This window comes from Notamacropus eugenii, chromosome 2, assembly GCF_028372415.1.
Source record: "Notamacropus eugenii isolate mMacEug1 chromosome 2, mMacEug1.pri_v2, whole genome shotgun sequence".
Classification (NCBI taxonomy): Eukaryota; Metazoa; Chordata; class Mammalia; order Diprotodontia; family Macropodidae; genus Notamacropus; species Notamacropus eugenii.
Window position 1 is genome coordinate 237646792 of NC_092873.1, and position 13524 is coordinate 237660315.

Here is a 13524-nt window from a genome sequence, read left to right on the forward strand (position 1 = left end):
TCATTTAAAAAAGATTGGTCAAAGGAACTTAGTATGTTCACTCTAGAGAGTGAAATATTATGGGAGATAATTTAGCTGTACTCAAGATTTATTTATTTATTTTTATTCTTAGAGGGCAAAACCAGAAGCCATGGTCAGAAGTTGCTAATAGTCAAATTTAAAGCTTATGTAAGGGAAAATGTCTTATCCAGCTATCCAGGAATGAAATGAGATGCTTTCGTAGAGAGTCAACTTTTCAAAAAAAGACTAGATAACCAACTGCCAGGTGTAGGGTCAATTTTTTTTTTTGGCTTCATGGATACCTTTACCAGTCTGGTCAAGAATATGGACTTCTTATCAGAATGTTTTTAACTGTATAAAATGAAGCATGTGATTACAAAGAAAACCAATTATGATGAAATAAAATTATCAAAATATTTTTAAAAAAAATTTCAAGGACCTAGCTTAAGAACCCTGATCTCTAAAAGTTTATTTCAATTCTGAGATTCTGTGATTCTGTAACTCTTATTATAATCTTCATTCTGAAGTTTTTACTTTGCTTTTTTCTCTAAAAGCCACTGATAATGCTATTATGTATGAAATTTTAAACCTATTAAACTTTTATGGAAAAGTGGCCAACAGACTTGGAATATTCAGTCATCTAGTCCAATTCATCACTCAATGCCAACAGTTCCTTCCAGTGAATCCCTGACACATGGCCAACCAGTTATGGCTGAAAATACCTTCAATGACATATCAGAACATATTTTCGTGTGAGGTAACCTAGTCTGCCCTCGTCATTAGAAAGTTCTTTCTTTTCTTAGCAAAAACCTGCTTCCTTGTAATTTACACCAAGTGAGCCTAGTTTACTTTTTGGAACAGCACAGAACAGATCTGCCTCCCACCAAGCCCTCTCTCCATATCATTTTTGTTTTTGTTTTTAAGAGCATTATGGACATGACTCATCAGAATAGAATCATGCCTATTTTCCGAAGAAAAATAAAAGGCAATTCAAATGTAGAATTACTGTAGTCAAAACCCCCTAGTGGCTTAGTGTCAGTAAACAATGAAATCTGGGAGCTTCTATCAGTTGAGAATTCATCCCCTCATGACATAGTTAGCTTTCATTTAAAGGAGTGCTGGCATACCATGCACTTTCTCTAAGTTATATATCTTCTTTTTTTAATTTTGTTTCCTGCTTGAGCCCAAGACAGGTAGCCCTCACAATTAACTCAGTTCAAATGAATCATGCTTATTGTATCATTGACCTTTCATTTCACACAATCATTTGTCACATTCATCATATCTCCCTTCATGCTTCATAGCCTTCTTACTCCGATTTATTTCTCCTAATGACTCAGTGCCCAATTTCCAATTTCTGGATCACTTAACTATTAAACTGTTCTCCAAATGTGTACTGTACTTAGGGGGAAGGTGCCTTCTCTTGCTGCATCTTGAGTATTGACAGAAATAATTGCTATCACACGAACCACTAAATGTGCCAGTGCAAGACTATAAAAAAGGTAAATGAATATTTATAGAGAAAAACAGAATGGAGACATCCATTACCCAGTCAGTTTACCATCTATAATCCTGGTTGCCTAGCATTTTAAAGATGATCATTTGGCATTTCAATGTTTTTTTTGTCTTTAATTTTATTTTAGACTCAAATGCCAAAGCATAAATACTGAATAGAGAAAAGAAACAAAAACATATCATAAACTTAAATATTGGAACTTAAATGCAAAGAAAGAAAAAAAAGTATGTCACGTGCATAGAACATAAGAGAGGATTCAAATATGTAAAAATAAATTTTCATTTCAAGAAAACCTGTATGATAAATAATACACATTGTGTTGAGAACTGTCCATCTTTTCTTTGCTTCCTTGTATATTTTCTTTTATTTTCTGCTATGTACTTTTTTTTTACCCGCCACCCCCCAAGAAGGCTACAATTAACTTTGGCTATATTTCTCTATAACTATATATATATATATATATATATATATATATATATATATATATATATATATATATATATATATATATATATATATATATATATATATATATACATATATATATATATACATACATATAAACATATATACATACATATATAGACATATACTTTCCCAAACAAATTTTACTCCTGATCTTTGTTTTTATGTTTGTACATATCTCTTGTTTCCTATCCCTCCTGCCTCCTCTACTTTACTTCTGCCCACTACCTTGCCCTCCTATTAGTTGCCTACCCCCCTCCAAGGATCCTTCCCCTGTCCTTCCATTCCCATAAATCTAAACACCCTTCTACCTATTCCCTCATTCTCCCCTCTAAAGATCCCTCCCTTGTCCTCTCCCCCATCCTGATGCCCCTACTATTTTATTTCTTCTGAATTTGGAAGACTTTTATACTCTTCTAAATATGCTTGTATTGTTTTTCTTAAACCCATTCCTGATGAAAATAGGTTACCAGAACTACCAGCCCTCTTCTCTCATCTAATTACTCTGTATCAATTCTTCGTCTTGCACTTCATTTGTAAAAAAAAAATTACTCTTTTTAGCTATTCCTAAATGGTTTTGCTTTTAAAATTAATTATCATACTTATGAGTATGATTAATATCATACTTATATCAGGTTTACCCCAATCTTTCTTATGAGCTACTCAATTATTAATAAGAATCCTAGACATATGTTTTACATTTTACATATATAAAAGTAATGGTCTGTCCTTATTGAATCCCTTATAATCAGTCTTTGATATGTACCTTATATTTCTCTTGACTCTTGTATGTCAAATTATATATTAAGTTCAGATTTTTTTTTTAAACAAAGTCTTGAAACTCTGAGAGTTGATCAAATGTCCATTTTTTTTCCATTCAGGATTATGCTGAACTTTGCTGGGTATGATATTTTTAGCCGAGCCCCAGTTCTTTTGGTCTTTGATATATAGTGTTCCAAGACCTGTGGTCCTTTAATGTATCCACTGCTAGGTCTTGGGTGATTCTAATTGTGGCATCATTATATCTAAACTGTTTTATTCTTGTTGCTTTTAATCTTGAGCTGGGGGTTTTGGAATTTGACTATGATATTCCTATGAGTTTCGCTCACAGGATCTCTTTCAAGTGGTGATTGATGAATTTTTTTCTATTTCTACTCCCCCTCCCTTGTTCTAATGCTTCAGAACAATTTTCTTTAATTATTTCTTGTATTATTGCATTGATTCTTTTTTTGATCATAACTTTCAGTTAGTCTGATTATTTTTGCATTTTCTCTTCTTGATTGATTCTCTAAATCTGTTGTTTTTCTTATAAGGTGTTTCACTTTCTCTTCTATTTTTTCATTATTCATATTTTGTTTAATTATTTCTTGATCTCTAATAATTTTGGTGGCTTCACCTTGCCCAATTCTAATTTTTCAGGTGTCATTTTCTTCCTTAAGATTCTGTATCTCCTTTTCTAATTGGTTGACATTTCTTTCATAATCTTCTTGTATTCCTGGATTATTCTTATTTTTTTAAAGTTTTTCCTTCACCTCTGTCATTTGATTTTTAAAGATCTTCTATGAATTCTTTTTGGTCTGGTGACCACTTAACATTACTCTTTGGGGGTTTCTTTACTTCAATATCCTCCTCTGAAGATAAACCCCAGTCATCTCTAATTCTCAAAATAGCTTTCTATGATTAGACTCTTTCTCCTTTGCCTGTGCATTTTTTGTGGTAACAGATTAATTTTTGTAATCACCTTTAGCCCTAGGGTATGGGAAATGGCGCCTCTTGCCCCAGATCTACAGTTTTTCCCTCTAGCTTGGAACCAAAGCCAAACCTTCAGCCTCCTGTAAATGCCTGAAACCAGAGGCTTTCAGTCCCACTGCTTCTGCTGTCACCAGATGTGTGCTGGTTCCTTCTTGCTCCCACCTCCCTCCTGCTCTCCCGCTGCCCCTCCCCTTCCCCTGCTCTCCCCACTCCCTCTCCCTTTCTCTTCTCCCCTTGCTGATCTTAGCACAGCTGGGTCTGGCGTTCCTTATCAGCAGAGGTTCCCTCAATCTTCTGAGGCTCTGATGAACAATTCCCCTCACTATCTCAAGAATGAAAGTTCCTGTGACAGGGTCCGAGGCAGCCTCTCAAACCAACTCACCCCAGGGCTTGTTGCTTATTGTTAAAGTGAACCCTAACCTGGAGGTGTTTATTCTTCACAGGGACTAAACCTCCTCTTGAGATTTTTCTTCTGATTTTCTCCGTTGTGCCGCTTATTTTTATCTATTCCTCCTGCCCTGTTCCCCTCCTCTCTACTTTGTTTGCCCTAAATTGCTATTTTACCTCTTTTGTGGGGAAAAAATTTTGAGAGCTTGGAATTTTCTGATCTAGTCTGCCATCTTCTTGGAATCTTTTCTCATTTTATTTTTAAAATAAATTATTTGGAATACCTTTGGACAAAGGAAGAATGAGTTGAAACAAAAGAGATAACTGATGTTGAAAACATAGTTGTTTGAAAGTTGAAAAATATATGAGCACTTAAAAAACATCTCAGCAGGATTTGAACTTGATACCACATAATGGCCAGATGTATTGCATTAGCCATCAGATGGAGCTCCTACTGTATCCTGAATCATCAATTTTGTGAGAGTTCAAGGAGAAATCACTTGGAAGGCGTGACTGATGGCACTTGTTTCTCATCATCTTTCATACAGGAGATTATGACACACGGACTCATTTTGTTTCATGGTTGGTTTATTCAATGACACTTAAAAAACCCCCTCAACTTTGGCTGCCATGCTATTACAAATCAATCTACTTTAAGTAAATTTTTTATCAGTCTTGTTGGATTGTAACTAAGTCTCTGTACCTAACCCATGGCCAGGTCAATACATCTCATAAAGCTTCAATATTTCTGACAAATTTCTTTCCCCTTTATGTTTTTTCCTACTTTGGACACCTGTTCACAATATTTTTATTCTTGTCTCATTCCTTTAGACATAGCTATCTCTATATCAGTCTCTTTTTATTTTCTTTCCAAATATCTGTTAGGGATTTCTATTTTCATCTGTCTGTTAAGCGTCTCATACATTTCTGGTCTAATCTCTTATTCAGTTCTAGGCTGCCTACGATGTATTTGCAACCTCTCAAAGTCTGATTTGTGATTGCATTCACTACAACTTCTCTAGTGCTCTGTGTTACTTGAAAATATAATATCCACAACTCAAATCTTCAACAATTATTGAGCTCAGAAGGTTCTTTCCAGCTCTAAATACCATGGTTCTTGGGATTACTGTTTAATTTCTCTTTGTCACTTGTGTTCAGAACTGTGTACCTCCCACCCCCACAAGAATCCCATAAATACAGCCTTCCATTTATGTCTCTTTACACTTACTTTTGGACATTTCCCCTTCCCACCTACCACACTACAACCCTCACCCCTTCTGTCTATACATGGATCTGAAGCCCGTCTTAAGGATTAGATTAAGTGAACACTTACTAGCTAGCATTTGTATAATGCTTTATGGTTTTGAAAGTGTTTTACAAATATTACCTCATTTTATTTTCACAACAAATTTGAGAGATAGATGGTATTATGATGTCCATTTTTACAAATGAGGATTCTGAGGCAGACAGAGAGTAAATGACTTGCCCAGGGTCACACAAGTAAGTAATTTAGTAAGTGTCTGAGGTCATATTTGAAATCACGTTTCCGACTCCAACTCCAGGACTCTATCCACAGTGCCACCTAGATACATTTGAATGGGAAAAACAGCCATAGTCAACAAATATCAATCATGTCAATCTCAGCATTTCCTCTGTGATCCACTACAATTCCTTTATTTGCTCATTATATGTACTACCTTTCATATTAGACTTCTCAAACAGTTGAGCATTACAAGTTGAAATATCATAGAATTGAGTTTCATACGCTGTCATCATCAAATATCACTTATGTATTGAGCTTTTTGTTTTAGACCAATTACCAGGCAAGTGACATGTTCTGCCAGAAAATGAGACAGCTGGGGAACATAGTGAATAGATAGATGGCATTGTTATAAGGAAGACCTGAGGGCAAATCTGACCTTAGACACTGTCTATGTGATCCAGGGCAAATCATGTAATCTCTGTGTGCCTCAGTTTCCTCATCTGCAAAATGAAGGAATTGGATTTGATGGCTTCTGAGATCCTTTATAGCTCTAACTCTACAATTTCTTAAATGAAACTTTCCAATTTATGTATTTCATAAAGAAAGCCTCAATTCTACATTAAAATATACCCTGTATGGTAATGGTCTATAGTAATGGTCTCCTCAACCAACCTTGTTTATTCATTTTCTCCACATATATACCTTATGTGCTTTGTAAACCTTTAAGTAATATACAATGTGAGTTATTTCCATTTCTTTTCCCCCTAATAGTCTCTAAACTTCAAGAGAATATTAAGGCCACATCTTATTTAAACTTTTTATCTTCCTCCACTCTAAGGTAGTTTTTTTGTGGGATAAAAGCTGAAAGTTAAATGATTCTTGAAATGAATTGAATTCCTACCATGTACCTTTGCATATCCCCTGAAATGCCTTTTTTTTTTCAATTAATCAATAAACATTCATTAAGGAACTATTATGTGCCAGACACTGTTCTAGATACTGGAGACACAAAAACAAAAATAAAACTAGTCTTGAGAAGTTAAACCATTTTATTGATTGACACAGTATGTACATAAATAAGTATATGAAGCAGAAACCTGCTCATGGACTGAGAAAAGGAGGGCCTTCCAACAAGTGAGTGGGTGCTGGATGGGCCCCCAAAACTGTGTGGGTCAGAGACCACCGACTCAAATGAAAATCAGAGACTTCTCAAGGTAGAAGTAAAGCAGCAAGATTTTATTACGATCTTGTGAGAAAGGGCATCTCCTCTCTGATAAGTAATCGGGAGAGTGAGGCAATTACAGAAGGTAAAAATACAGATTATATAGCCCTAACGCAGATCCCATCCCACTGCTGACCTGCTGTTCCCATTGGCTGGAAGACAGGCTCACAATCTAAACCCGACAGTCTACCCTGTGAAAACGGGACAAGGTAGCAGTGGAATAACCAATAGACATTATGCTGCTTTAATGTTGCTGTGGCAACCCAAGGGGGGTTGTGTTATGCTGATATGGCAACCAAAGGGGAGTAGTTTAAGTTTTGTATTCCCAAAAGTCACAAGATTTCTGGGAAACCAAAACTTAGGCCTAACCATCTACTAAAAGCCTTTTGTTAAGCACTGAGAAGTCTTCACTAACTTCATTCCATTCACACTGGAGATACTAAGGAAGGTATAAAAGTCCCTGCCCTCAAGGAGCTCATATTCTAACATGGGAGACAACAAGTACCTAATTATATACACACAAAATATATGCAGAATAGAAGGAAGGTGATCTCAGAGAGATGGCATTGGGAGGAGAGAGGGAAAGTTGGGGGAACCAAGACAAGGAAACATTTGAGCTGAGTCTCCAAGGAAGCCAGAGAAACTAAGAGTCAGAAGTGAGGACGTAGATCATAGTACTATATTGCTTATAAACACTTATCATTTATTTTTTTTTAGGAAACTACGGGGAAAGTGGAATGGATGCTTTCAAAGAGCTGGCTGCCCAGGAAGGCCTATGCATTGCTCACTCAGACAAAATCTATAGCAATTCTGGGGAGAAAAGCTTCGATCGGCTTCTGCGCAAACTCCGGGAGAGACTACCCAAGGCCAGAGTGGTGGTTTGTTTCTGTGAAGGAATGACGGTCAGAGGGCTTCTGAGCGCCATGAAACGACTAGGAGTTGTAGGAGAGTTTTTACTTGTTGGCAGGTAAGTCTCCCTCTTGTGAATTCATACATATGGTATACATAAACATCTACTTGGTTGGATCCACAACTTCAGAAGGAGGGGGAAGCAAACTCTGCTAAAATATATGCATTGAAAGCATGGTTCTCACCTGTTTACCAGTGGGATGCAATAGGAGCAATAAAATGTCAGAGACACAAATGTCAAGGTGGCAGAGCTATTTCTAGTAAAAAGGGGGAAGTTGTCAGTGTTGCCTGTGTAGTCTTTGGAAGCTATTGATATTTTTCTTAATGTAAATGCCCACGAATTCATACTGACAAAGCATGGTGTTCCCCCTCATGTGTGTGTATGGCATGTGTGTGTGTGTTGGGGTGGGGGTGTAAGTGAAGGGTAAGGCAGAGGAGCCTGGGAAGGATTTATGTTTTAAGTTCTGACATTTGAAAGTAGTGCTGTATACAGGCAAGGGCAAAAGTGGACAATGGAAATGAAGAAAGCAGAAAAAGCGTCTCGGCATGTTTGGTAGGTAACAGTGGTACTGTTTCCATGGGGAGGGGAGAGTCTGATAAAAAAAGGAGGTGTGAGTGTGTGTGTGTGTGTGTGTGTGTGTGTGTGTGTGTGTGTGTGTGTGTATGTATTTGTATGTGGGAGTCCTGATTTTTTAATAAGGTGAAGCATGTTCCACTAGAGATGTCTTTTTTTCTCTGTGCATCATGTGTATTTAACTAGGATCAGCTCTAAGGTATTTCTCTGTTTTCATCTGAGTTTTGATTCATCTTTCCGCTTTTTTTCTTTCTTTTACTTATTTATTTATTAAGATTTATTTAATTCTTTTTAGTTCTCAACATTCATTTCCACAAGCTTTTGAGTTCCAAATTTTCTCCCTGTCTCTCCCCTCCCCCATCCCCAAACACGGTGCATTCTGATTACCTCTTCCCCCAATCTGCCCGCTCTTCTATCACACCCCTCCCTTCCTTTATCCCCATCTTCTCTCTTTTCTTGTAGGGCAAAATAGATTTCTATACCACCACTTGTTTTTTAGTGAGAAAGCAACTACTGTTCTCATCCCTAGGAAGCACCATGGAGGTTGCCTCAGTGAAAACTTATCTTCGGTCAAACCACTAGCACCTAGATTTCAGAACACCAATCCCAACCCTCTTTCATTTCTGTAGGCTTTCTTTCCATCTGGTCAGTTTTACTGGGGACAAATAAGGCACCAGGCTGTTGAACCTGAACTCCTCTTGGTACAATTTAAGCTACTTTTCCCTCTTCCCTTCCAATTGATCTTGGAGCAATTGAGTTAACTGAGCTATGGGCAGTATAGAATGTGGTTAGAGGCCCAATATCAATACACCCAGACTACCAGATTATATTCCTTAGGGACAATACTCTCAGACAAAAGGGTAGAATTTACTGTCACTTTGACTGACCCCCTAAGAGAAATGGACTCCAAAACTCCATGGCCTAATTAAGGGTACAGATTGCAGATTTCTAAACAACCAACTAGGATTTACTATGAATTTGGGGAAGGATTGGAATATTAGCAGAAAGTCTCATAATTTTACATATGCAACTTCTCCAGCATCCAAATAAGAAGCTCAGAAGAGAGTAGGTTTTTCAGAGGGAAACTTTATTTTTTTAATTGAGTGGAAAGAGAGTAATCAGGAGCACTATAGTGCTGTGCTCAATGAAAACCCTTAATTTATCCATCAAGGCTATAGACAGCAGATACTCAGACCTCATACTCACTTCAACCCTATAATATGTGTGTAGAAAGATTACTCTTATTAGAGGCACTTCTTGTTAAATGATCTTCTCTCAAGTTCAACCATAAGAAAAACATTAATCAACCATGCAGAAATGCTTTTCTTTAATGTATCCCAAGAGGGTCTTCATCTAACTTTTAGGAAACTTGTATTGGAGGAAACATGGGAGCAATCTTTAGGGTATATAGGTCACTTAACAAAATGTTTATGCCATAATAAAGAAAATGCAGCTTTGAGTAATCCAAGTATGAATGACTAATCCCATCATCATTATTTTCTGGTGCACTAGATATAGTACTAATAAGTTATAAATGTCTTAACATGTATTTTCTCTATTCAAATGGGTTTACTCTCTCATATGAAAACTCCTGGAGGAAAAGACTTTTGCTTCCCCTATAGGACTTTACCCTTCACTGTGATGCATAGGCATATAGTGGGTGCTTAATAAATACTCCTATTTTGTCCGTTTCTAAGCATACAAGGGGTCATACATGAGGGGTAGTGGGCTATTGTTCTCCATTTCACTGAGGCAAACAGTGGTAAGTGACTTGACCAACATAATACAGCTAAAGTGTCTAGCCTAAGTTAAATTTAGAGAGGCTCACCACATTTTTCAGTGAGGAAAAATAAAGGAAAGTAAGAAGTAGTTTAAACTGCAAAGAGAAATTTAAGTTAGAAACTTACAAAACCTTCTGCATTTCCAGAACATTTTCTTTGTATTTATTGGATTACACTTTTATATTGTACCTTCTATTATAGTTAATCTGTGTACACAATATTTTCTCAGAAAGTGTTTCTCCAGTGCCAATGCAAATGACCTGGGGTTGTCCAAGGTTGAACCAGGTCTGACAGTCTACAAAATTGGAACAGCTTAGTATGGTTCTAAGTGAAGGATTGAGTGGTGTGTCTTTTGTCTGAGAACTACTAAAATTACTACTACTATTACTACTAAAACTACCACCACCACCACTACCACCACTACAACAACTACCACAACAATAGCAACAACAACAACTACTACTACTACTACCACCACCACTACCTAACATTTATATAGAGCTTACTCTGTACCAGGCATTGTGCTAAACCCTTTGCAATTACTATCTCACTTGATCCTCACAACAACCCTGAGAGGTAGGTGCTTTTATTATCTTTATGTTATAATTTCTTTTTTTGTTGATTATTTGATTTATTTTTAGTTTTCAACATTCATTTCCACAAGATTTTGAATTCCAAATTTTCTCCCCATCTCTCCCCTCTGCCCACCCCAAGATAGCATGCATTTTGATTATCCCTTTCCCCCAATCTGTCCTCCCTTCTATCATACCCCTCCCTTTTCTTATCCCCTTCCCCTCTATTTTCTTGTAGAGCAGGATAGATTTCTAAAACCCATTGCCTGTATGTCTTATTTCCCAGATGCATGTAAAAACAATTATTAACATTCATTTTTAAAACTTTGAGTTCCAACTTCTCTACCTTCCTCTCCACCCACTCCCATTGAGAAAGCAAGCAATTCAGTATAGGTTTTACATGTGTAGTCATGCAAAGCACTTTCATAGCAGTCATATTGTGAAAGACTAACTATATTTCCCTCCATCCTATCCTGCCCTCCATTTGTTCTATTCTCTCTTTTTACCCTGTTCCTCCTCAAAAGTGTTTACTTCTAATTGCCCCTCTTCCCATTCACCCTCTCTTCTATCATCCTCTCCTCCCCTACTTTCCTGTAGTGTAAGATAGACTTTTATACCAAATTGAGTGTGCATGTTATTGCCTCCTTAATACAAATCCAATGAGAGTAAGGTTCACTCTTTCCCTCTCACCTCCCCCCTTTTCCCCTTCATTGAAAAAGGTTTTTCTTGACTCTTTTATGTGAGAGATAATTTACCCCATTCAATTTCTCCCTTTCTCCTTCTCCCAATATATTCTTCTCTCACCCCTAAATTTTATTTTTTTTTAGATATCATTCCTTCACATTCAACTCACCCTGTGTCCTCTGTCTATATAAAATCCCTCCAACTACCCTAATACTGAGAAAAATCTCAAGAGTTACAGATATTATCTTTCCATATAGGAATACAAACAGTTCAACTTTAGTAAGTCCCTTATGTTTACTCTTTCCTGTTTACCTTTTCATGCTTCTCTTAATTCTTATGTTTGAAAGTCAAATTTTCTATTCAGCTCTGGTCTTTTCTGGTCTTGAAAGTCCTCTATTTCATTGAATGATCATTTTTTTCTCCTGAAGTATTATACTCAGCTTTGCTGGATAGATTATTCCTAGATCCTTGGGTATCTAGAATATCCTATTCCAAGTCCTTCAATCCCTTAATGTAGAAGCTGCTAGAGCTTGTGTTATCCTGATTGTGTTTCCACCATACTCAAATTGTTTCTTTCTGACTGCTTGTAATATTTTCTCTTTGACCTGGGAACTCTGGAATTTGGCTACAATATTCCTAGGGGTTTTCCTTTTGGACTCCTTTCAGGAGGCAATTGGTGGATTCTTCCAAGATCTATTTTACACTCTGGTTCTAGAATATCAGGGTAGTTTTCCTTGATAATTTCTTGAAAGATTCTGTCTAGTCTTTTTTTGATCATGGATTTCAGGTAATCTAATAATTTTTATTTTTTAATTTTTAAAATTTTTATCTTGGCTTGGAGATTTTATTTTATTTTTAATTGAATTATTTTATTTGTTTTCAGTATTCAACAATCACTTCCATATATCTTAGATTTTTTCCACTCCCTCCCCCTTATTCCTCCCTCCTTCCCCACTCCCTCCCTCAGATGGGTATACAATCTTATATAGGTTTGACATGTACATTCCTTTTAAATACATGTTGCATAGAAGAATTAAAATGAATGGAAGAAACCATAAAACAAAACAAAACATAACATAATACAAAAGAAAATGGTCTGTTTCTATCTGTGATCCAATTCCATAGTTCTTTCTCTGGACGTGGAAGGTATTCTGCCTCAAGAGTCCATTGGAAAATTTTTAAGTCCATAAATTTCAATGAAGTACTAAGTTTACCAGAAAAATTCCTTGCACACTGTGGTTGTTGCTGTGTACATAGTTCTCTTGGTTCTTCTCCTTTCACTCAACATCAGTTCAAATAAGTCTTTCCAGGTTTCTCTTGAGTCTTCCTGCTCATTGTTTCTCATAGCACAATAGTATTCTATTACATTCGTATACCACAACTTGTTCAGTCATTTCCCCAATTGATGGGCATCCCCTTGATTTCCAGGTTTTGGCCACCACAAAGAGAGCTGCTATAAATATTTTTGTACATGTGGAACCCTTTCCCATTTCTATGATCTCTTTGAGATAGAGTCCTAGAAGCAATATTTCTGGGTCAAAGGGTATGCACATTTTTGTAGCCCTTTGAGCATAGTTCCAAATTGCTCTCCAGAATGGTTGGATCAGCTCACAGTTCCACCAACAACGAATTAGTGTTCCAACTCTCCACATCTTCTCCAACATTTATCATCTTCCTGTTCTGTCATATTAGCCAATATGATTGGTGTGATATGGTATCTCAGAGTTGTTTTGATTTGCATCTCTCTTATCAATAGTGATTTAGAATATTTTTTCACATGACTATAGATAGCTTTAATTCCTTCTTCTGAAAACTGCTTGCTTGTATCGTTTGACCATGTAGCAATTGTGGAGTGACTTGTATTCTTGTAAATTTGACTCAGTTCTCTATATATTTTAGAAATGAGCCTTTATCACAAACACTAGTAAAAATTCTTTCCTAGTTTTCTGCTTCCCCCCTAATCTTGGTTGCGTAGAAATAAATGGAGCTTTCCTTAAAATTATCTTTCTAAAAACATCAGCAAGAATATATGCAAAGGGCATTAACTAGATGCATTTCCAATAAGATTGGAGGTGAAACAAAGATGTCGATTATCACCACTGTTATTCAATATGGTATTAGAAATGCTAGCTGTAGAAATAAGAGAAAAAAAAGAAAATGAAGGAATTAGACTAGGCAA

At 36.5% G+C, this 13524-nt stretch overlaps 1 protein-coding gene across 2 annotated transcripts in view; it reads left to right on the plus strand.

The window, feature by feature from the left end:
- The window catches only part of GRM1 (glutamate metabotropic receptor 1), a 442360-nt gene that overhangs the window by 112506 nt on the left and 316330 nt on the right, over positions 1–13524 (plus strand). For both annotated transcript variants that reach the window (XM_072643642.1, XM_072643643.1), the window contains exon 2: positions 7543–7792. In XM_072643642.1, coding sequence (XP_072499743.1) covers positions 7543–7792 — 250 coding nt within the window. The remainder of the gene's footprint in view (positions 1–7542; positions 7793–13524) is intronic.